The following is a 23,120-nucleotide window of genomic DNA, read 5'->3' as shown; positions in this document are numbered from 1 at the left end:
CACCAGTTAGGGGACAGGAAGTGCCCAGTAAGAGGGTAATATATTCATTATACGGTCATGATGTGTCATGTCAATTTGAATTGGTATTGGAGGCACCAGGGTTGTTTTACAGGGAGTGAATCGTAGAATAGTCACAACACAGGGAGCTAGATGTGAGCTAGTCCTTTTCCCATGACGCTTGCAAAGTCACAATTGAGTGGTACGGAGACAGTGCCCACTCACTTCTTCAGTCTCTCCTCCAGCTGTTGTTTATCATTCTCGAGATCCATGACCGACTCGTGCGTTAGTTTCAAATCTCCCTCTAATTTCCGCTTGGCTCGTTCCAGATCCATCCGGACCTTTTTCTCTTGTTCCAAAGAGCCTTCCAGCTGTGACGGGATTGACGGAAGTTAGTTGTCGGCAGACACAGAACAAGCCATTGAAAAGTCACCATTGCTGATGGACTGCCAGCCCAGAACACTTTCATACTTCATACAAGTGTTGAATATAGAAATTTGAAAATATAATTTCACATGATATTAATGCAAAAAAGTTCATTCTCAATTCAAATCAAATCTACATCACATTTTGTTCACAAATTTCCAGGAAAAAAATACATTTTCCTGGTCAGATATGAGTGGGACATAACAAATATAACTGATAATTTGAGAGGCAGTGAAGAATTGTTGGGGGTCATTCCTGACAGGATTCACCATTTTAACCATATTGTTGCCCAGGAGGCAATCTGGGCTGTATTATAATTCAATTATGTTCGGCAATCTGGCGGAGAATCAACTCCGATGGTGAAATAGGGGCCGGTGCGGTCGGCCATGCTCCGCCCCCTTCAAAATGGCGTCATTGCATCACGAGGCGTTGCAACAGCCCTCCCGCGATGCTCTGACCCCGATGGGCCGGGACACGTGTGATCTCAGCAGCGTGGGAACTCAGCATGGCGGCTGCGGACTGTGTCCAGCGCCACGACACTCGGCCAGGATCCATGCCGCTGGCCGGGGGGGCTTCTGCTTGGGCTGGAGGGACTGGTGGGGGGGGGGGGGTGACCAGGGGGTGGCTAGGGGGTGAGCTGTGGGGTCGCGGATGGCGGGTCAGGACCGCGCACGGCCGACGCCATATTGTACGGCGTGACCGCTGCAGGACATCAGCCGTGCGCCTGCGTGGCCCGGGACCGACCCTGCTCGGTGCAGGAGGCGGGTGTTTCGCCCGGCGCTGGTGCGAGCCCCTCACCAGTCCTGGAATCGGTGAGGGTTTGATGCCGATTTTCTGGTCGTGAAGGACCACACACGCTCCACTGGCATCAGCACTTAGCCACTGAAACGGAGAATCCAGCCCAGGGTCAATGATACCAGTCAGTCCCGGATGTGCTTTGAACCCAGTCCATGCTCAGTAACAGATTGGGCACAGCATCTTCACAAGAAACTGGTAGATATGATTGACGGGTGGATTCCATTGGGGTGATGGAGGAGAAGGTGGACTCCACATTGAGACCTCAGGTTTTTTTTGAATCCAGCTTCCAATCACGGCAAGACATGAGGGACACAGCTTTTGATTGGCGGAATTTGTGCTCCAAGTATCAAAAAGGGATGGGGGTGGGGGCGGGTGGGATGGCAATCCAGACTCGAGATTTGTCCAATTGCCGGGTAAAGGGGTGAGATTCAAACAGAAACTTAGAAAAACCAAACCCATGCACCTCAAAATTAAACCCCTCAAAATCCCAACCCAAAACACAACCCAAAACACAAGCCAAAACACAAGCCAAAACACAACCCCCAACCCAAAACACACCCCAAAACACAACCCAAAACCCAACCCCACCAAAAATCCCAACCCAAAACACAACCCAAAACACAACCCAAAACCCAACCCCACCAAAACCCCCACCCCAAAACACAACCCAAAACACAACCCAAAACACAACCCAAAACCCAACCCCACCAAAAATCCCAACCCAAAACACAAGCCAAAACACAACCAAAAACCCAACCCCACCAAAACTCCCAACCCAAAACCCAACCCCACCAAAAATCCCAACCCAAAACACACCCCAAAACCCAACCCCACCAAAAATCCCAACCCAAAACCCAACCCCACCAAAAATCCCAACCCAAAACACACCCCAAAACCCAACCCCACCAAAAATCCCAACCCAAAACACACCCCAAAACTCAACCCCACCAAAAACCCCAAGCCGAAACCCAACTCCCCAAAACCCCAATCCCCCAGAAAACTCTACCTGCTCAAATCCCAACTCCCCAAAGCCTGACCCAAATCCCAATTCCCCCCCACATTGGGAAGGTGACTAAAGAAACCGTTCTGAAGTGAATACCTCCGGATTTGGAATTAGGAATGTCAGTGAACATCAGCAAGTTTAATTTTCACTCACATCATCAACTTGTTGCTCCAGTTTGGCTTTGGCTTTGCTGAGTGTGTTGACCTTGTCTTCCTCGGCCTGCAGGTCCTCCAGGGTTTGCTGATGGGCTTCCTGAAGAGCTTTCTTCTCCTTAGTGAGTTTAACGATGGTTTCATCAAGACATGCCATTTCTTCTGTAAGATTTTTAACCTGGAAATTTCACAAAGATATTCAGAATTACCAGAAACTCATCATGGGCCTCGGAGTGTCTGATCACCGGTTTGCAAACTGAGGTCAGCCTCAGGGAGCAAGAAGTATGCTTGTCACGACAAGAGAAGCAAATTAACAATCTGACTTAACTGGTGAAGAACCTGAGACACTGGCGTACAGTACTGGCGGGGACGGGTCTGTCACTGTATAACACTGGGGTACAGTACTGGTGGGGACGGGTCTGTCACTGTATAACACTGGGGTACAGTACTGGTGAGGACGGGTCTGTCACTGTATAACACTGGGGTACAGTACTGGTGGGGACGGGTCTGTCACTGTATAACACTGGGGTACAGTACTGGTGGGGACGGGTCTGTCACTGTATAACACTGGGGTACAGTACTGGTGGGGACGGGTCTGTCACTGTATAACACTGGGGTACAGTACTGGTGGGGACGGGTCTGTCACTGTATCACACTGGCGTACAGTACTGGTGGGGATGGGTCTGTCGCTGTATAACACTGGGGTACAGTACTGGTGGGGATGGGTCTGTCACTGGATAACACTGGGGTACAGTACTGGTGGGGACAGGTCTGTCACTGTATAACACTGGGGTACAGTACTGGTGGGGTCAGGTCTGTCACTGTATAACACTGGGGTACAGTACTGGTGGGGACGGGTCTGTCACTGTATAACACTGGGGTACAGTACTGGTGGGGACGGGTCTGTCACTGTATAACACTGGGGTACAGTACTGGTGGGGACGGGTCTGTCAATGTAAAACACTGGGGTACAGTACTGGTGGGGATGGGTCTGTCACTGTATAACACTGGGGTACAGTATTGGTGGGGACGGGTCTATCACTGCATAACACTGGGGTACAGTACTGGTGGGGACGGGTCTGTCACTGTATAACACTGGGATACAGTACTGGTGGGGACGGGTCTGTCACTGTATAACACTGGGGTACAGTACTGGTGGGGACGGGTCTGTCACTGTATAACACTGGGATACAGTACTGGTGAGGACGGGTCTATCACTGTATAACACTGGGGTACAGTACTGGTGGGGACGGGTCTATCACTGTATAACACTGGGGTACAGTACTGGTGGGGACGGGTCTGTCACTGTATAACACTGGGATACAGTACTGGTGGGGACGGGTCTGTCACTGTATAACACTGGGGTACAGTACTGGTGGGGACGGGTCTGTCACTGTATAACACTGGGGTACAGTACTGGTGGGGACGGGTCTATCACTGTATAACACTGGGGCACAGTACTGATGGGGACGGGTCTGTCACTGTATAACACTGGGGTACAGTACTGGTGGGGACGGGTCTGTCACTGTATAACACTGGGGTACAGTACTGGTGGGGTCAGGTCTGTCACTGTATAACACTGGGGTACAGTACTGGTGGGGACGGGTCTGTCACTGTATAACACTGGGGTACAGTACTGGTGGGGTCAGGTCTGTCACTGTATAACACTGGGGTACAGTACTGGTGGGGACGGGTCTGTCACTGTATAACACTGGGGTACAGTACTGGTGGGGACGGGTCTGTCACTGTATCACACTGGGGTACAGTACTGGTGGGGACTGGTCTGTCACTGTATAACACTGGGGTACAGTACTGGTGGGGACGGGTCTGTCACTGTATAACACTGGGGTACAGTACTGGTGGGGTCAGGTCTGTCACTGTATAACACTGGGGTACAGTACTGGTGGGGACGGGTCTGTCACTGTATAACACTGGGGTACAGTACTGGTGGGGAAGGGTCTGTCACTGTATAACACTGGGGTACAGTACTGGTGGGGACGGGTCTGTCACTGTATAACACTGGGGTACAGTACTGGTGGGGACGGGTCTGTCACTGTATAACACTGGGGCACAGTACTGGTGGGGACGGGTCTATCACTGTATAGCACTGGGGTACAGTACTGGTGGGGACGGGTCTGTCACTGTATAACACTGGGGTACAGTACTGGTGGGGACGGGTCTGCCACTGTATAACACTGGGGCACAGTACTGGTGGGGACGGGTCTGTCACTGTATAACACTGGGGTACAGTACTGGTGGGGACGGGTCTGTCACTGTATAACACTGGGGTACAGTACTGGTGGGGACGGGTCTATCACTGTATAACACTGGGGTACAGTACTGGTGGGGACGGGTCTGTCACTGTATAACACTGGGGCACAGTACTGGTGGGGACGGGTCTGTCACTGTATAACACTGGGGTACAGTACTGGTGGGGACGGGTCTGTCACTGTATAACACTGGGGCGCAGTACTGGTGGGGACGGGTCTGTCACTGTATAACACTGGGGTGCAGTACTGGTGGGGACGGGTCTGTCACTGTATAACACTGGGGCACAGTACTGGTGGGGACGGGTCTGTCACTGTATAACACTGGGGTACAGTACTGGTGGGGACGGGTCTGTTGCTGTATAACACTGGGGCACAGTACTGATGGGGACGGGTCTGTCACTGTATAACACTGAGGCACAGTACTGGTGGGGACGGGTCTGTCACTGTATAACACTGGGGTACTGTACTGGTGGGGTCAGGTCTGTCACTGTATAACACTGGGGTACAGTACTGGTGGGGACGGGTCTGTCACTGTATAACACTGGGGTACAGTACTGGTGGGGACGGGTCTGTCACTGTATAACACTGGGGTACAGTACTGGTGGGGACGGGTCTGTCACTGTATAACACTGGGGTACAGTACTGGTGGGGACGGGTCTGTCACTGTATAACACTGGGGTACAGTACTGGTGGGGACGGGTCTGTCACTGTATAACACTGGGGCACAGTACTGGTGGGGACGGGTCTGTCACTGTATAACACTGGGGTACAGTACTGGTGGGGACGGGTCTGTCACTGTATAACACTGGGGTACAGTACTGGTGGGGACGGGTCTATCACTGTATAACACCGGGGTACAGTCCTGGTGGGGACGGGTCTGTCACTGTATAACACTGGGGCACAGTACTGGTGGGGACGGGTCTGTCACTGTATAACACTGGGGTACAGTGCTGGTGGGGACGGGTCTATCACTGTATAACACTGGGGTACAGTACTGGTGGGGATGGGTCTGTCACTGTATAACACTGCGGTACAGTACTGGTGGGGACAGGCCTGTCACTGTATAACACTGGGGTACAGTACTGGTGGGGACGCGTCCCCCACTGTATAACACTGGGGTACAGTACTGGTGGGGACGGGTCTGTCGCTGTATAACACTGGGGTACAGAACTGGTGGGGACGGGTCTGTCACTGTATAACACTGGGGTACAGTACTGGTGGGGACGGGTCTGTCACTGTATAACACTGGGGTACAGTACTGGTGGGGATGGGTCTGTAACTGTATAACACTGGGTTACAGTACTGGTGGGGACGGGTCTGTCACAGTATTACACTGGGGCACAGTACTGGTGGGGACGGGTCTGTCACTGTATAACACTGGGGTACAGTACTGGTGGGGACGGGTCTGTCACTGTATAACACTGGGGTACAGTACTGGTGGGGACGGGTCTATCACTGTATAACACTGGGGTACAGTACTGGTGGGGATGGGTCTGTCACTGTATAACACTGCGGTACAGTACTGGTGGGGACAGGCCTGTCACTGTATAACACTGGGGTACAGTACTGGTGGGGACGGGTCTGTCACTGTATAACACTGGGGTACAGTACTGGTGGGGATGGGTCTGTCGCTGTATAACACTGGGGTACAGTACTGGTGGGGACGGGTCTGTCACTGTATAACACTGGGGTACAGTACTGGTGGGGATGGGTCTGTCACTGTATAACACTGGGTTACAGTACTGGTGGGGACGGGTCTGTCACTGTATAACACTGGGGTACAGTACTGGTGGGGACGGGTCTGTCACTGTATAACACTGGGGTACAGTACTGGTGGGGACGGGTCTGTCACTGTATAACACTGGGGTACAGTACTGGTGGGGACGGGTCTGTCACTGTATAACACTGGGGTACAGTACTGGTGGGGATGGGTCTGTCACTGTATAACACTGCGGTACAGTACTGGTGGGGATGGGTCTGTCACTGTATAACACTGGGGTACAGTACTGGTGGGGACGGGTCTGTCACTGTATAACACTGGGGTACAGTATTGGTGGGGACGGGTCTGTCACTGTATAACACTGGGGCACAGTACTGGTGGAGACGGGTCTGTCACTGTATAACTCTGGGGTACAGTACCGGTGGGGACGGGTCTGTCACTGTATAACACTGGGATACAGTATTGGTGGGGACGGGTCTGTCACTGTATAACACTGGGGCACAGTACCGGTGGGGACGGGTCTGTCACTGTATAACACTGGGGTACAGTACTGGTGGGGATGGGTCTGTCACTGTATAACACTGGGGTACAGTACTGGGGGGATGGGTCTGTCACTGTATAACACTGGGGTACAGTACTGGTGGGGATGGGTCTGTCACTGTATAACACTGGGGTACAGTACTAGTGGGGATGGGTCTGTCACTGTATAACACTGGGGTACAGTACTGGGGGGGGTGGGTCTGTCACTGTATAACACTGGGGTACAGTATTGGTGGGGACGGGTCTGTCATTGTATAACACTGGGGTACAGTACTGGTGGGGACGGGTCTGTCACTGCATAACACTGGGGTACAGTACTGGTGGGGACGGGTCTGTCACTGTATAACACTGGGGTACAGTACTGGTGGGATGGGTCTATCACTGTATAACACTGGGGTACAGTACTGGTGGGGACGGGTCTGTCACTGTATAACACTGGGGTACAGTACTGGGGGGGATGGGTCTGTCACTGTATAACACTGGGGTACAGTATTGGTGGGGATGGGTCTGTCACTGTATAACACTGGGGCACAGTACTGGTGGGGATGGGTCTGTCACTGTATAACACTGGGGCACAGTACCGGTGGGGACGGGTCTGTCACTGTATAACACTGGGGTACAGTACTGGTGGGGACGGGTCTGTCACTGTATAACACTGGGGCACAGTACTGGTGGGGACGGGTCTATCACTGTATAACACTGGGGCACAGTACTGGTGGGGACGGGTCTGTCACTGTATAACACTGGGGTACAGTACTGGTGGGGACGGGTCTGCCACTGTATAACACTGGGGCACAGTACTGGTGGGGACGGGTCTGTCACTGTATAACACTGGGGTACAGTACTGGTGGGGACGGGTCTGTCACTGTATAACACTGGGATACAGTACTGGTGGGGACGGGTCTGTCACTGTATAACACTGGGGTACAGTACTGGTGGGGACGGGTCTATCACTGTATAACACTGGGGTACAGTACTGGTGGGGATGGGTCTGTCACTGTATAACACTGCGGTACAGTACTGGTGGGGACAGGCCTGTCACTGTATAACACTGGGGTACAGTACTGGTGGGGACGGGTCTGTCACTGTATAACACTGGGGTACAGTACTGGTGGGGATGGGTCTGTCGCTGTATAACACTGGGGTACAGTACTGGTGGGGACGGGTCTGTCACTGTATAACACTGGGGTACAGTACTGGTGGGGACGGGTCTGTCACTGTATAACACTGGGGTACAGTACTGGTGGGGACGTGTCTGTCACTGTATAACACTGGGGTACAGTACTGGTGGGGATGGGTCTGTCACTGTATAACACTGGGGTACAGTACTGGTGGGGATGGGTCTGTCACTGTATAACACTGGGGTACAGTACTGGTGGGGACGGGTCTGTCACTGCATAACACGGGGGTACAGTACTGATGGGGACGGGTCTGTCACTGTATAACACTAGGGTACAGTACTGGGGGGGATGGGTCTGTCACTGTATAACACTGGGGTACAGTATTGGTGGGGACGGGTCTGTCACTGTATAACACTGGGGCACAGTACTGGTGGGGATGGGTCTGTCACTGTATAACACTGGGGCACAGTACCGGTGGGGACGGGTCTGTCACTGTATAACACTGGGATACAGTACTGGTGGGGACGGGTCTGTCACTGTATAACACTGGGGCACAGTACTGGTGGGGACGGGTCTATCACTGTATAACACTGGGGCACAGTACTGGTGGGGACGGGTCTGTCACTGTATAACACTGGCGTACAGTACTGGTGGGGACGGGTCTGCCACTGTATAACACTGGGGCACAGTACTGGTGGGGACGGGTCTGTCACTGTATAACACTGGGGTACAGTACTGGTGGGGACGGGTCTGTCACTGTATAACACTGGGGTACAGTACTGGTGGGGACGGGTCTATCACTGTATAACACTGGGGTACAGTACTGGTGGGGACGGGTCTGTCACTGTATAACACTGGGGCACAGTACTGGTGGGGATGGGTCTGTCACTGTATAACACTGCGGTACAGTACTGGTGGGGACAGGCCTGTCACTGTATAACACTGGGGTACAGTACTGGTGGGGACGCGTCCCCCACTGTATAACACTGGGGTACAGTACTGGTGGGGACGGGTCTGTCGCTGTATAACACTGGGGTACAGAACTGGTGGGGACGGGTCTGTCACTGTATAACACTGGGGTACAGTACTGGTGGGGACGGGTCTGTCACTGTATAACACTGGGGTACAGTACTGGTGGGGATGGGTCTGTAACTGTATAACACTGGGTTACAGTACTGGTGGGGACGGGTCTGTCACAGTATTACACTGGGGCACAGTACTGGTGGGGACGGGTCTGTCACTGTATAACACTGGGGTACAGTACTGGTGGGGACGGGTCTGTCACTGTATAACACTGGGGTACAGTACTGGTGGGGACGGGTCTATCACTGTATAACACTGGGGTACAGTACTGGTGGGGATGGGTCTGTCACTGTATAACACTGCGGTACAGTACTGGTGGGGACAGGCCTGTCACTGTATAACACTGGGGTACAGTACTGGTGGGGACGGGTCTGTCACTGTATAACACTGGGGTACAGTACTGGTGGGGATGGGTCTGTCGCTGTATAACACTGGGGTACAGTACTGGTGGGGACGGGTCTGTCACTGTATAACACTGGGGTACAGTACTGGTGGGGATGGGTCTGTCACTGTATAACACTGGGTTACAGTACTGGTGGGGACGGGTCTGTCACTGTATAACACTGGGGTACAGTACTGGTGGGGACGGGTCTGTCACTGTATAACACTGGGGTACAGTACTGGTGGGGACGGGTCTGTCACTGTATAACACTGGGGTACAGTACTGGTGGGGACGGGTCTGTCACTGTATAACACTGGGGTACAGTACTGGTGGGGATGGGTCTGTCACTGTATAACACTGCGGTACAGTACTGGTGGGGATGGGTCTGTCACTGTATAACACTGGGGTACAGTACTGGTGGGGACGGGTCTGTCACTGTATAACACTGGGGTACAGTATTGGTGGGGACGGGTCTGTCACTGTATAACACTGGGGCACAGTACTGGTGGAGACGGGTCTGTCACTGTATAACTCTGGGGTACAGTACCGGTGGGGACGGGTCTGTCACTGTATAACACTGGGATACAGTATTGGTGGGGACGGGTCTGTCACTGTATAACACTGGGGCACAGTACCGGTGGGGACGGGTCTGTCACTGTATAACACTGGGGTACAGTACTGGTGGGGATGGGTCTGTCACTGTATAACACTGGGGTACAGTACTGGGGGGATGGGTCTGTCACTGTATAACACTGGGGTACAGTACTGGTGGGGATGGGTCTGTCACTGTATAACACTGGGGTACAGTACTAGTGGGGATGGGTCTGTCACTGTATAACACTGGGGTACAGTACTGGGGGGGGTGGGTCTGTCACTGTATAACACTGGGGTACAGTATTGGTGGGGACGGGTCTGTCACTGTATAACACTGGGGTACAGTACTGGTGGGGACGGGTCTGTCACTGTATAACACTGGGGTACAGTACTGGTGGGGTCAGGTCTGTCACTGTATAACACTGGGGTACAGTACTGGTGGGGACGGGTCTGTCACTGTATAACACTGGGGTACAGTACTGGTGGGGACGGGTCTGTCACTGTATAACACTGGGGTACAGTACTGGTGGGGACGGGTCTGTCACTGTATAAGACTGGGGTACAGTACTGGTGGGGACGGGTCTGTCACTGTATAACACTGGGGTACAGTACTGGTGGGGACGGGTCTGTCACTGTATAACACTGGTGCACAGTACTGGTGGGGACGGGTCTGTCACTGTATAACACTGGGGTACAGTACTGGTGGGGACGGGTCTATCACTGTATAACACCGGGGTACAGTACTGGTGGGGATGGGTCTGTCACTGTATAACACTGGGGTACAGTACTGATGGGGACGGGTCTGTCACTGTATAACACTGGGGTACAGTACTCGTGGGGACGGGTCTGTCACTGTATAACACTGGGGTACAGTACTGGTGGGGACGGGTCTGTCACTGTATAACACTGGGGTACAGTACTGGTGGGGACGGGTCTGTCACTGTATAAGACTGGGGTACAGTACTGGTGGGGACGGGTCTGTCACTGTATAACACTGGGGTACAGTACTGGTGGGGACGGGTCTGTCACTGTATAACACTGGTGCACAGTACTGGTGGGGACGGGTCTGTCACTGTATAACACTGGGGTACAGTACTGGTGGGGACGGGTCTATCACTGTATAACACCGGGGTACAGTACTGGTGGGGATGGGTCTGTCACTGTATAACACTGGGGTACAGTACTGATGGGGACGGGTCTGTCACTGTATAACACTGGGGTACAGTACTCGTGGGGACGGGTCTGTCACTGTATAACACTGGGGTACAGTACTGGTGGGGACGGGTCTGTCACTGTATAACACTGGGTTACAGTACTGGTGGGGATGGGTCTGTCACTGTATAACACTGGGGTACAGTACTGATGGGGACGGGTCTGTCACTATAACACTGGGGTACAGTACTGGTGGGGATGGGTCTGTCACGGTATAACACTGGGGTACAGTACTGGTGGGGACTGGTCTGTCACTGTATAACACTGGGGTACAGTACTGGTGGGGACGGGTCTGTCACTGTATAACACTGGGGTACAGTACTGGTGGGGACGGGTCTATCACTGTATAACACCGGGGTACAGTACTGGTGGGGATGGGTCTGTCACTGTATAACACTGGGGTACAGTACTGATGGGGACGGGTCTGTCACTGTATAACACTGGGGTACAGTACTGGTGGGGACAGGCCTGTCACTGTATAACACTGGGGTACAGTACTGGTGGGGACGGGTCTGTCACTGTATAACACTGGGGTACAGTACTGGTGGGGATGGGTCTGTCACTGTATAACACTGCGGTACAGTACTGGTGGGGACAGGCCTGTCACTGTATAACACTGGGGTACAGTACTGGTGGGGACGGGTCTGTCACTGTATAACACTGGGGTACAGTACTGGTGGGGATGGGTCTGTCACTGTATAACACTGGGGTACAGTACTGGTGGGGACGGGTCTGTCACTGTATAACACTGGGGTACAGTACTGGTGGGGATGGGTCTGTCACTGTATAACACTGGGGTACGGTACTGGTGGGGATGGGTCTGTCACAGTCTAACACTGGGGTACAGTACTGGTGGGGACGGGTCTGTCACTGTATAACACTGGAGTACAGTACTGGTGGGGATGGGTCTGTCACTGTATAACACTGGGGTACAGTACTGGTGGGGATGGGTCTGTCACTGTATAACACTGGGGTACAGTACTGGTGGGGACGGGTCTGTCACTGTATAACACTGGGGTACAGTACTGGTGGGGACGGGTCTGTCACTGTATAACACTGGAGTACAGTACTGGTGGGGATGGGTCTGTCACTGTATAACACTGGGGTACAGTACTGGTGGGGATGGGTCTGTCACTGTATAACACTGGGGTACAGTACTGGTGGGGATGGGCCTGTCACTGTATAACACTGGGGTACAGTACTGGTGGGGACGGGTCTGTCACTGTATAACACTGGGGTACAGTACTGGTGGGGATGGGTCTGTCACTGTATAACACTGGGGTACAGTACTGGTGGGGATGGGTCTGTCACAGTATAACACTGGGGTACAGTACTGGTGGGGATGGGTCTGTCACTGTATAACACTGGGGTACAGTACTGGTGGGGACGGGTCTGTCACTGTATAACACTGGGGTACAGTACTGGTGGAGATGGGTCTGTCACTGTATAACACTGGGATACAGTACTGGTGGGGACGGGTCTGTCACTGAATAACACTGGGGTACAGTACTGGCGTGGACGGGTCTGTCACTGTATAACACTGGGGTACAGTACTGGCGTGGACGGGTCTGTCACTGTTTAACACTGGGGTACAGTCCTGGTGGGGATTGGTCTGTCACTGTATAACACTGGGGTACAGTACCGGTGGGGACGGGTCTGTCACTGTATAACACTGGGATACAGTACTGGTGGGGACGGGTCTGTCACTGTATAACACTGGGGTACAGTACTGGTGGGGACGGGTCTGTCACTGTATAACACTGCGGTACAGTACTGGTGGGGACGGGTCTGTCGCTGTATAACACTGGGGTACTGTACTGGTGGGGATGGGTCTGTCACTGTATAACACTGGGGTACAGTACTGGTGTCGACGGGTCTGTCACTGTATAACACTGGGTTACAGTACTGGTGGGGACGGGTCTGTCACTGTGTCACACTGGGGTACAGTACTGGTGGGGACGGGTCTGTCACTGTATAACACTGGAGTACAGTACTGGTGGGGATGGGTCTGTCACTGTATAACACTGGGGTACAGTACTGGTGGGGACGGGTCTGTCGCTGTATAACACTGGGGTACAGTACTGGTGGCGACGGGTCTGTCACTGTATAACACTGGGTTACAGTACTGGTGGGGACAGGTCTGTCACTGTATAACACTGGGGTACAGTACTGGTGGGGACGGGTCTGTCACTGTATAACACTGGGGTACAGTGCTGGTGGGGACGGGTCTGTCACTGTTTAACACTGGGGTACAGTACTGGTGGGGACGGGTCTGTCACTGTATAACACTGGGGTACAGTACTGGTGGGGACGGGTCTGTCACTGTATAACACTGGCGTACAGTACTGGTGGGGATGGGTCTGTTACTGTATAACACTGGGGTACAGTGCTGGTGGGGACGGGTCTGTCACTGTATAACACTGGGGTACAGTACTGGTGGGGACGGGTCTGTCACTGTATAACACTGGGGTACAGTGCTGGTGGGGACGGGTCTGTCACTGTATAACACTGGGGTACAGTACTGGTGGGGACGGGTCTGTCACTGTATAACACTGGGTTACAGTACTGGTGGGGATGGGTCTGTTACTGTTTAACACTGGGTTACAGTACTGGTGGGGATGGGTCTGTCACTGTATAACACTGGCGTAGAGTACTGGTGGGGACAGGTCTGTCACTGTATAACACTGGGGTACAGTATTGGTGGGGACGGGTCTGTCACTGTATAACACTGGGGCACAGTACTGGTGGAGACGGGTCTGTCACTGTATAACTCTGGGGTACAGTACCGGTGGGGACGGGTCTGTCACTGTATAACACTGGGATACAGTATTGGTGGGGACGGGTCTGTCACTGTATAACACTGGGGCACAGTACCGGTGGGGACGGGTCTGTCACTGTATAACACTGGGGTACAGTACTGGTGGGGATGGGTCTGTCACTGTATAACACAGGGGTACAGTACTGGGGGGGATGGGTCTGTCACTGTATAACACTGGGGTACAGTACTGGTGGGGATGGGTCTCTCACTGTATAACACTGGGGTACAGTACTAGTGGGGATGGGTCTGTCACTGTATAACACTGGGGTACAGTACTGGGGGGGTGGGTCTGTCACTGTATAACACTGGGGTACAGTATTGGTGGGGACGGGTCTGTCACTGTATAACACTGGGGTACAGTACTGGTGGGGACGGGTCTGTCACTGCATAACACTGGGTTACAGTACTGGTGGGGACGGGTCTGTCACTGTATAACACTGGGGTACAGTACTGGTGGGATGGGTCTATCACTGTATAACACTGGGGTACAGTACTGGTGGGGACGGGTCTGTCACTGTATAACACTGGGGTACAGTACTGGGGGGGATGGGTCTGTCACTGTATAACACTGGGGTACAGTACTGGTGGGGACAGGTCTGTCACTGTATAACACTGGGGTACAGTACTGGTGGGGACAGGTCTGTCACTGTATAACACTGGCGTACAGTACTGGTGGGGATGGGTCTGTTACTGTTTAACACTGGGTTACAGTACTGGTGGGGATGGGTCTGTCACTGTATAACACTGGCGTAGAGTACTGGTGGGGACAGGTCTGTCACTGTATAACACTGGGGTACAGTATTGGTGGGGACGGGTCTGTCACTGTATAACACTGGGGCACAGTACTGGTGGAGACGGGTCTGTCACTGTATAACTCTGGGGTACAGTACCGGTGGGGACGGGTCTGTCACTGTATAACACTGGGATACAGTATTGGTGGGGACGGGTCTGTCACTGTATAACACTGGGGCACAGTACCGGTGGGGACGGGTCTGTCACTGTATAACACTGGGGTACAGTACTGGTGGGGATGGGTCTGTCACTGTATAACACTGGGGTACAGTACTGGGGGGGATGGGTCTGTCACTGTATAACACTGGGGTACAGTACTGGTGGGGATGGGTCTCTCACTGTATAACACTGGGGTACAGTACTAGTGGGGATGGGTCTGTCACTGTATAACACTGGGGTACAGTACTGGGTAGTGGGTCTGTCACTGTATAACACTGGGGTACAGTATTGGTGGGGACGGGTCTGTCACTGTATAACACTGGGGTACAGTACTGGTGGGGACGGGTCTGTCACTGCATAACACTGGGTTACAGTACTGGTGGGGACGGGTCTGTCACTGTATAACACTGGGGTACAGTACTGGTGGGATGGGTCTATCACTGTATAACACTGGGGTACAGTACTGGTGGGGACGGGTCTGTCACTGTATAACACTGGGGTACAGTACTGGGGGGGATGGGTCTGTCACTGTATAACACTGGGGTACAGTATTGGTGGGGACGGGTCTGTCACTGTATAACACTGGGGCACAGTACTGGTGGGGATGGGTCTGTCACTGTATAACACTGGGTCACAGTACCGGTGGGGACGGGTCTGTCACTGTATAACACTGGGGTACAGTACTGGTGGGGACGGGTCTGTCACTGTATAACACTGGGGCACAGTACTGGTGGGGACGGGTCTATCACTGTATAACACTGGGGCACAGTACTGGTGGGGACGGGTCTGTCACTGTATAACACTGGGGTACAGTACTAGTGGGGACGGGTCTGCCACTGTATAACACTGGGGCACAGTACTGGTGGGGACGGGTCTGTCACTGTATAACACTGGGGTACAGTACTGGTGGGGACGGGTCTGTCACTGTATAACACTGGGGTACAGTACTGGTGGGGACGGGTCTATCACTGTATAACACTGGGGTACAGTACTGGTGGGGACGGGTCTGTCACTGTATAACACCGGGGCACAGTACTGGTGGGGACGGGTCTGTCACTGTATAACACTGGGGTACAGTACTGGTGGGGACGGGTCTGTCACTGTATAACACTGGGGCGCAGTACTGGTGGGGACGGGTCTGTCACTGTATAACACTGGGGTGCAGTACTGGTGGGGACGGGTCTGTCACTGTATAACACTGGGGCACAGTACTGGTGGGGACGGGTCTGTCACTGTATAACACTGGGGTACAGTACTGGTGGGGACGGGTCTGTTGCTGTATAACACTGGGGTACAGTACTGGTGGGGACGCGTCTATCACTGTATAACACTGGGGCACAGTACTGGTGGGGACGGGTCTGTCACTGTATAACATTGGGGTACAGTACTGGTGGGGACGGGTCTGTCACTGTATAACACTGGGGCGCAGTACTGGTGGGGACGGGTCTGTCACTGTATAACACTGGGGTGCAGTACTGGTGGGGACGGGTCTGTCACTGTATAACACTGGGGTACAGTACTGGTGGGGACGGGTCTGTTGCTGTATAACACTGGGGCACAGTACTGATGGGGACGGGTCTGTCACTGTATAACACTGGGGTACAGTACTGGTGGGGACGGGTCTGTTGCTGTATAACACTGGGGCACAGTACTGGTGGGGACGGGTCTGTCACTGTATAAGACTGGGGTACAGTACTGGTGGGGACTGGTCTGTCACTGTATAACACTGGGGTACAGTACTGGTGGGGACGGGTCTGTTGCTGTATAACACTGGGGCACAGTACTGGTGGGGACGGGTCTGTCACTGTATAAGACTGGGGTACAGTACTGGTGGGGACGGGTCTGTCACTGTATAAGACTGGGGTACAGTACTGGTGGGGGCGGGTCTGTCACTGTATAACACCGGGGTACAGTACTGGTGGGGATGGGTCTGTCACTGTATAACACTGGGGTACAGTACTGATGGGGACGGGTCTGTCACTGTATAACACTGGGGTACAGTACTGGTGGGGACGGGTCTATCACTGTATAACACTGGGGTACAGTACTGGTGGGGACGGGTCTATCACTGTATAACACTGGGGTACAGTACTGGTGGGGATGGGTCTGTCACTGTATAACACTGCGGTACAGTACTGGTGGGGACAGGCCTGTCACTGTATAACACTGGGGTACAGTACTGGTGGGGATGGGTCTGTCACTGTATAACACTGGGGTACAGTACTGGTGGGGACGGGTCTGTCACTGTATAACACTGGGGTACAGTACTGGTGGGGATGGGTCTGTCACTGTATAACACTGGGGTACAGTACTGGTGGGGATGGGTCTGTCACAGTATAACACTGGGGTACAGTACTGGTGGGGATGGGTCTGTCACTGTATAACACTGGGGTACAGTACTGGTGGGGATGGGTCTGTCACAGTATAACACTGGGGTACAGTACTGGTGGGGATGGGTCTGTCACTGTATAACACTGGGGTACAGTACTGGTGGGGATGGGTCTGTCACTGTATAACACTGGGGTACAGTACTGGTGGGGACGGGTCTGTCACTGTATAACACTGGGGTACAGTACTGGTGGGGATGGGTCTGTCACTGTATAACACTGGGGTACAGTACTGGTGGGGATGGGTCTGTCACAGTATAACACTGGGGTACAGTACTGGTGGGGATGGGTCTGTCACTGTATAACACTGGGGTACAGTACTGGTGGGGATGGGTCTGTCACAGTATAACACTGGGGTACAGTACTGGTGGGGATGGGTCTGTCACTGTATAACACTGGGGTGCAGTACTGGTGGGGACGGGTCTGTCACTGTATAACACTGGGGTACAGTACTGGCGTGGACGGGTCTGTCACTGTATAACACTGGGATACAGTACTGGTGGGGATGGGTCTGTCACTGTATAACACTGGGGTACAGTACTGGTGGGGACGGGTCTGTCACTGTATAACACTGGGGTACAGTACTGGTGGAGATGGGTCTGTCACTGTATAACACTGGGATACAGTACTGGTGGGGACGGGTCTGTCACTGTATAACACTGGGGTACAGTACTGGCGTGGACGGGTCTGTCACTGTATAACACTGGGGTACAGTACTGGCGTGGACGGGTCTGTCACTGTTTAACACTGGGGTACAGTCCTGGTGGGGATTGGTCTGTCACTGTATAACACTGGGGTACAGTACTGGTGGGGACGGGTCTGTCACTGTATAACACTGGGATACAGTACTGGTGGGGACGGGTCTGTCACTGTATAACACTGGGGTACAGTACTGGTGGGGACGGGTCTGTCACTGTATAACACTGCGGTACAGTACTGGTGGGGACGGGTCTGTCACTGTATAACACTGGGGTACTGTACTGGTGGGGATGGGTCTGTCACTGTATAACACTGGGGTACAGTACTGGTGGGGACGGGTCTGTCACTGGAAAACACTGGGGTACAGTACTGGTGGGGACGGGTCTGTCACTGTATAACACTGGGGTACAGCACTGGTGGGGACGGGTCTGTCGCTGTATAACACTGGGGTACAGTACTGGTGGGGATGGGTCTGTCACTGTATAACACTGGAGTACAGTACTGGTGGGGATGGGTCTGTCACTGTATAACACTGGGGTACAGTACTGGTGGGGATGGGTCTGTCACTGTATAACACTGGGGTACAGTACTGGTGGGGACGGGTCTGTCGCTGTATAACACTGGGGTACAGTACTGGTGGCGACGGGTCTGTCACTGTATAACACTGGGTTACAGTACTGGTGGGGACGGGTCTGTCACTGTGTCACACTGGGGTACAGTACTGGTGGGGACGGGTCTGTCACTGTATAACACTGGAGTACAGTACTGGTGGGGATGGGTCTGTCACTGTATAACACTGGGGTACAGTACTGGTGGCGACGGGTCTGTCACTGTATAACACTGGGTTACAGTACTGGTGGGGACGGGTCTGTCACTGTGTCACACTGGGGTACAGTACTGGTGGGGACGGGTCTGTCACTGTATAACACTGGAGTACAGTACTGGTGGGGATGGGTCTGTCACTGTATAACACTGGGGTACAGTACTGGTGGGGACGGGTCTGTCGCTGTATAACACTGGGGTACAGTACTGGTGGGGACGGGTCTGTCACTGTATCACACTGGGGTACAGTACTGGTGGGGACGGGTCTGTCGCTGTATAACACTGGGTTACAGTACTGGTGGGGACAGGTCTGTCACTGTATAACACTGGGGTACAGTACTGGTGGGGACGGGTCTGTCACTGTATAACACTGGGGTACAGTGCTGGTGGGGACGGGTCTGTCACTGTATAACACTGGGGTACAGTACTGGTGGGGATGGGTCTGTCACTGTATAACACTGGGGTACAGTACTGGTGGGGACGGGTCTGTCACTGTATAACACTGGCGTACAGTACTGGTGGGGATGGGTCTGTTACTGTATAACACTGGGTTACAGTACTGGTGGGGACGGGTCTGTCACTGTATAACACTGGGGTACAGTACTGGTGGGGACAGGTCTGTCACTGTATAACACTGGGTTACAGTACTGGTGGGGACGGGTCTGTCACTGTATAACACTGGGGTTCAGTACTGGTGGGGACGGGTCTGTCACTGTATAACACTGGGGTACAGTACTGGTGGGGACGGGTCTGTCACTGTATAACACTGGGTTACAGTACTGGTGGGGATGGGTCTGTCACTGTATAACACTGGCGTAGAGTACTGGTGGGGACGGGTCTGTCACTGTATAACACTGGGGTACAGTACTGGTGGAGACGGGTCTATCACTGTATAACACTGGGGTACAGTACTGGTGGGGACAGGCCTGTCACTGTATAACACTGGGTTACAGTACTGGTGGGGATGGGTCTGTCACTGTATAACACTGGGGTACAGTACTGGTGGGGACGGGTCTGTCACTGTATAACACTGGGGTACAGTACTGGTGGGGACGGGTCTGTCACTGTATAACACTGGGGTACAGTACTGGTGGGGACGGGTCTGTCACTGTATAACACTGGGTTACAGTACTGGTGGGGACGGGTCTGTCACTGTATAACACTGGGGTACAGTACTGGTGGGGATGGGTCTGTCACTGTATAACACTGGGGTACAGTACTGGTGGGGACGGGTCTGTCACTGTATAACACTGGGGTACAGTATTGGTGGGGACGGGTCTGTCACTGTATAACACTGGGGCACAGTACTGGTGGAGACGGGTCTGTCACTGTATAACTCTGGGGTACAGTACCGGTGGGGACGGGTCTGTCACTGTATAACACTGGGATACAGTATTGGTGGGGACGGGTCTGTCACTGTATAACACTGGGGCACAGTACCGGTGGGGACGGGTCTGTCACTGTATAACACTGGGGTACAGTACTGGTGGGGATGGGTCTGTCACTGTATAACACTGGGGTACAGTACTGGGGGGATGGGTCTGTCACTGTATAACACTGGGGTACAGTACTGGTGGGGATGGGTCTGTCACTGTATAACACTGGGGTACAGTACTAGTGGGGATGGGTCTGTCACTGTATAACACTGGGGTACAGTACTGGGGGGGTGGGTCTGTCACTGTATAACACTGGGGTACAGTATTGGTGGGGACGGGTCTGTCACTGTATAACACTGGGGTACAGTACTGGTGGGGACGGGTCTGTCACTGCATAACACTGGGGTACAGTACTGGTGGGATGGGTCTATCACTGTATAACACTGGGGTACAGTACTGGTGGGGACGGGTCTGTCACTGTATAACACTGGGGTACAGTACTGGGGGGGATGGATCTGTCACTGTATAACACTGGGGTACAGTATTGGTGGGGACGGGTCTGTCACTGTATAACACTGGGGCACAGTACTGGTGGGGATGGGTCTGTCACTGTATAACACTGGGGCACAGTACCGGTGGGGACGGGTCTGTCACTCTATAACACTGGGGTACAGTACTGGTGGGGACGGGTCTGTCACTGTATAACACTGGGGCACAGTACTGGTGGGGACGGGTCTGTCACTGTATAACACTGGGGTACAGTACTGGCGTGGACGGGTCTGTCACTGTATAACACTGGGGTACAGTACTGGCGTGGACGGGTCTGTCACTGTTTAACACTGGGGTACAGTCCTGGTGGGGATTGGTCTGTCACTGTATAACACTGGGGTACAGTACTGGTGGGGACGGGTCTGTCACTGTATAACACTGGGATACAGTACTGGTGGGGACGGGTCTGTCACTGTATAACACTGGGGTACAGTACTGGTGGGGACGGGTCTGTCACTGTATAACACTGCGGTACAGTACTGGTGGGGACGGGTCTGTCACTGTATAACACTGGGGTACTGTACTGGTGGGGATGGGTCTGTCACTGTATAACACTGGGGTACAGTACTGGTGGGGACGGGTCTGTCACTGGAAAACACTGGGGTACAGTACTGGTGGGGACGGGTCTGTCGCTGTATAACACTGGGGTACAGTACTGGTGGGGATGGGTCTGTCACTGTATAACACTGGAGTACAGTACTGGTGGGGATGGGTCTGTCACTGTATAACACTGGGGTACAGTACTGGTGGGGATGGGTCTGTCACTGTATAACACTGGGGTACAGTACTGGTGGGGACGGGTCTGTCGCTGTATAACACTGGGGTACAGTACTGGTGGGGACGGGTCTGTCACTGTATAACACTGGGGTACAGTACTGGTGGGGACGGGTCTGTCACTGTATAACACTGGGTTACAGTACTGGTGGGGACGGGTCTGTCACTGTGTCACACTGGGGTACAGTACTGGTGGGGACGGGTCTGTCACTGTATAACACTGGAGTACAGTACTGGTGGGGATGGGTCTGTCACTGTATAACACTGGGGTACAGTACTGGTGGGGACGGGTCTGTCGCTGTATAACACTGGGATACAGTACTGGTGGGGACGGGTCTGTCACTGTATAACACTGGGGTACAGTACTGGTGGGGACGGGTCTGTCGCTGTATAACACTGGGGTACAGTACTGGTGGCGACGGGTCTGTCACTGTATAACACTGGGTTACAGTACTGGTTGGGACAGGTCTGTCACTGTATAACACTGGGGTACAGTACTGGTGGGGACGGGTCTGTCACTGTATAACACTGGGGTACAGTGCTGGTGGGGACGGGTCTGTCACTGTATAACACTGGGGTACAGTACTGGTGGGGATGGGTCTGTCACTGTATAACACTGGGGTACAGTACTGGTGGGGACGGGTCTGTCACTGTATAACACTGGCGTACAGTACTGGTGGGGATGGGTCTGTTACTGTATAACACTGGGTTACAGTACTGGTGGGGACGGGTCTGTCACTGTATAACACTGGGGTACAGTACTGGTGGGGACAGGTCTGTCTCTGTATAACACTGGGGTTCAGTACTGGTGGGGACGGGTCTGTCACTGTATAACACTGGGTTACAGTACTGGTGGGGATGGGTCTGTCACTGTATAACACTGGGGTTCAGTACTGGTGGGGACGGGTCTGTCACTGTATAACACTGGGGTACAGTACTGGTGGGGACGGGTCTGTCACTGTATAACACTGGGTTACAGTACTGGTGGGGATGGGTCTGTCACTGTATAACACTGGCGTAGAGTACTGGTGGGGACGGGTCTGTCACTGTATAACACTGGGGTACAGTACTGGTGGAGACGGGTCTATCACTGTATAACACTGGGGTACAGTACTGGTGGGGACGGGTCTGTCACTGTATAACACTGGGGTACAGTACTGGTGGGGACGGGTCTGTCACTGTATAACACTGGGGCACAGTACTGGTGGGGACGGGTCTGTCACTGTATAACACTGGGTTACAGTACTGGTGGGGACGGGTCTGTCACTGTATAACACTGGGGTACAGTACTGGTGGGGATGGGTCTGTCACTGTATAACACTGGGGTACAGTATTGGTGGGGACGGGTCTGTCACTGTATAACACTGGGGTACAGTATTGGTGGGGACGGGTCTGTCACTGTATAACACTGGGGCACAGTACTGGTGGGGACGGGTCTATCACTGT

General features: G+C 53.4%; 1 protein-coding gene across 3 annotated transcripts in view; it reads right to left on the bottom strand.

Annotated features, from left to right (window-relative positions):
• The window catches only part of LOC140428683 (myosin-7-like), a 324,346-nt gene that overhangs the window by 129,468 nt on the left and 171,758 nt on the right, over window positions 1-23,120 (bottom strand). For all 3 annotated transcript variants that reach the window (XM_072515412.1, XM_072515413.1, XM_072515414.1), the window contains 2 exons: window positions 2,378-2,554; window positions 223-368 (listed from right to left, as the gene is read on the bottom strand). In XM_072515412.1, coding sequence (XP_072371513.1) covers window positions 223-368; window positions 2,378-2,554 — 323 coding nt within the window. The remainder of the gene's footprint in view (window positions 1-222; window positions 369-2,377; window positions 2,555-23,120) is intronic.

This window comes from Scyliorhinus torazame, chromosome 8 (genome assembly GCF_047496885.1).
Source record: "Scyliorhinus torazame isolate Kashiwa2021f chromosome 8, sScyTor2.1, whole genome shotgun sequence".
NCBI classification, from domain to species: Eukaryota; Metazoa; Chordata; class Chondrichthyes; order Carcharhiniformes; family Scyliorhinidae; genus Scyliorhinus; species Scyliorhinus torazame.
The sequence above is the reverse complement of the archived record's forward strand: the minus strand, read 5'-3'. Positions and strand labels throughout refer to the sequence as shown.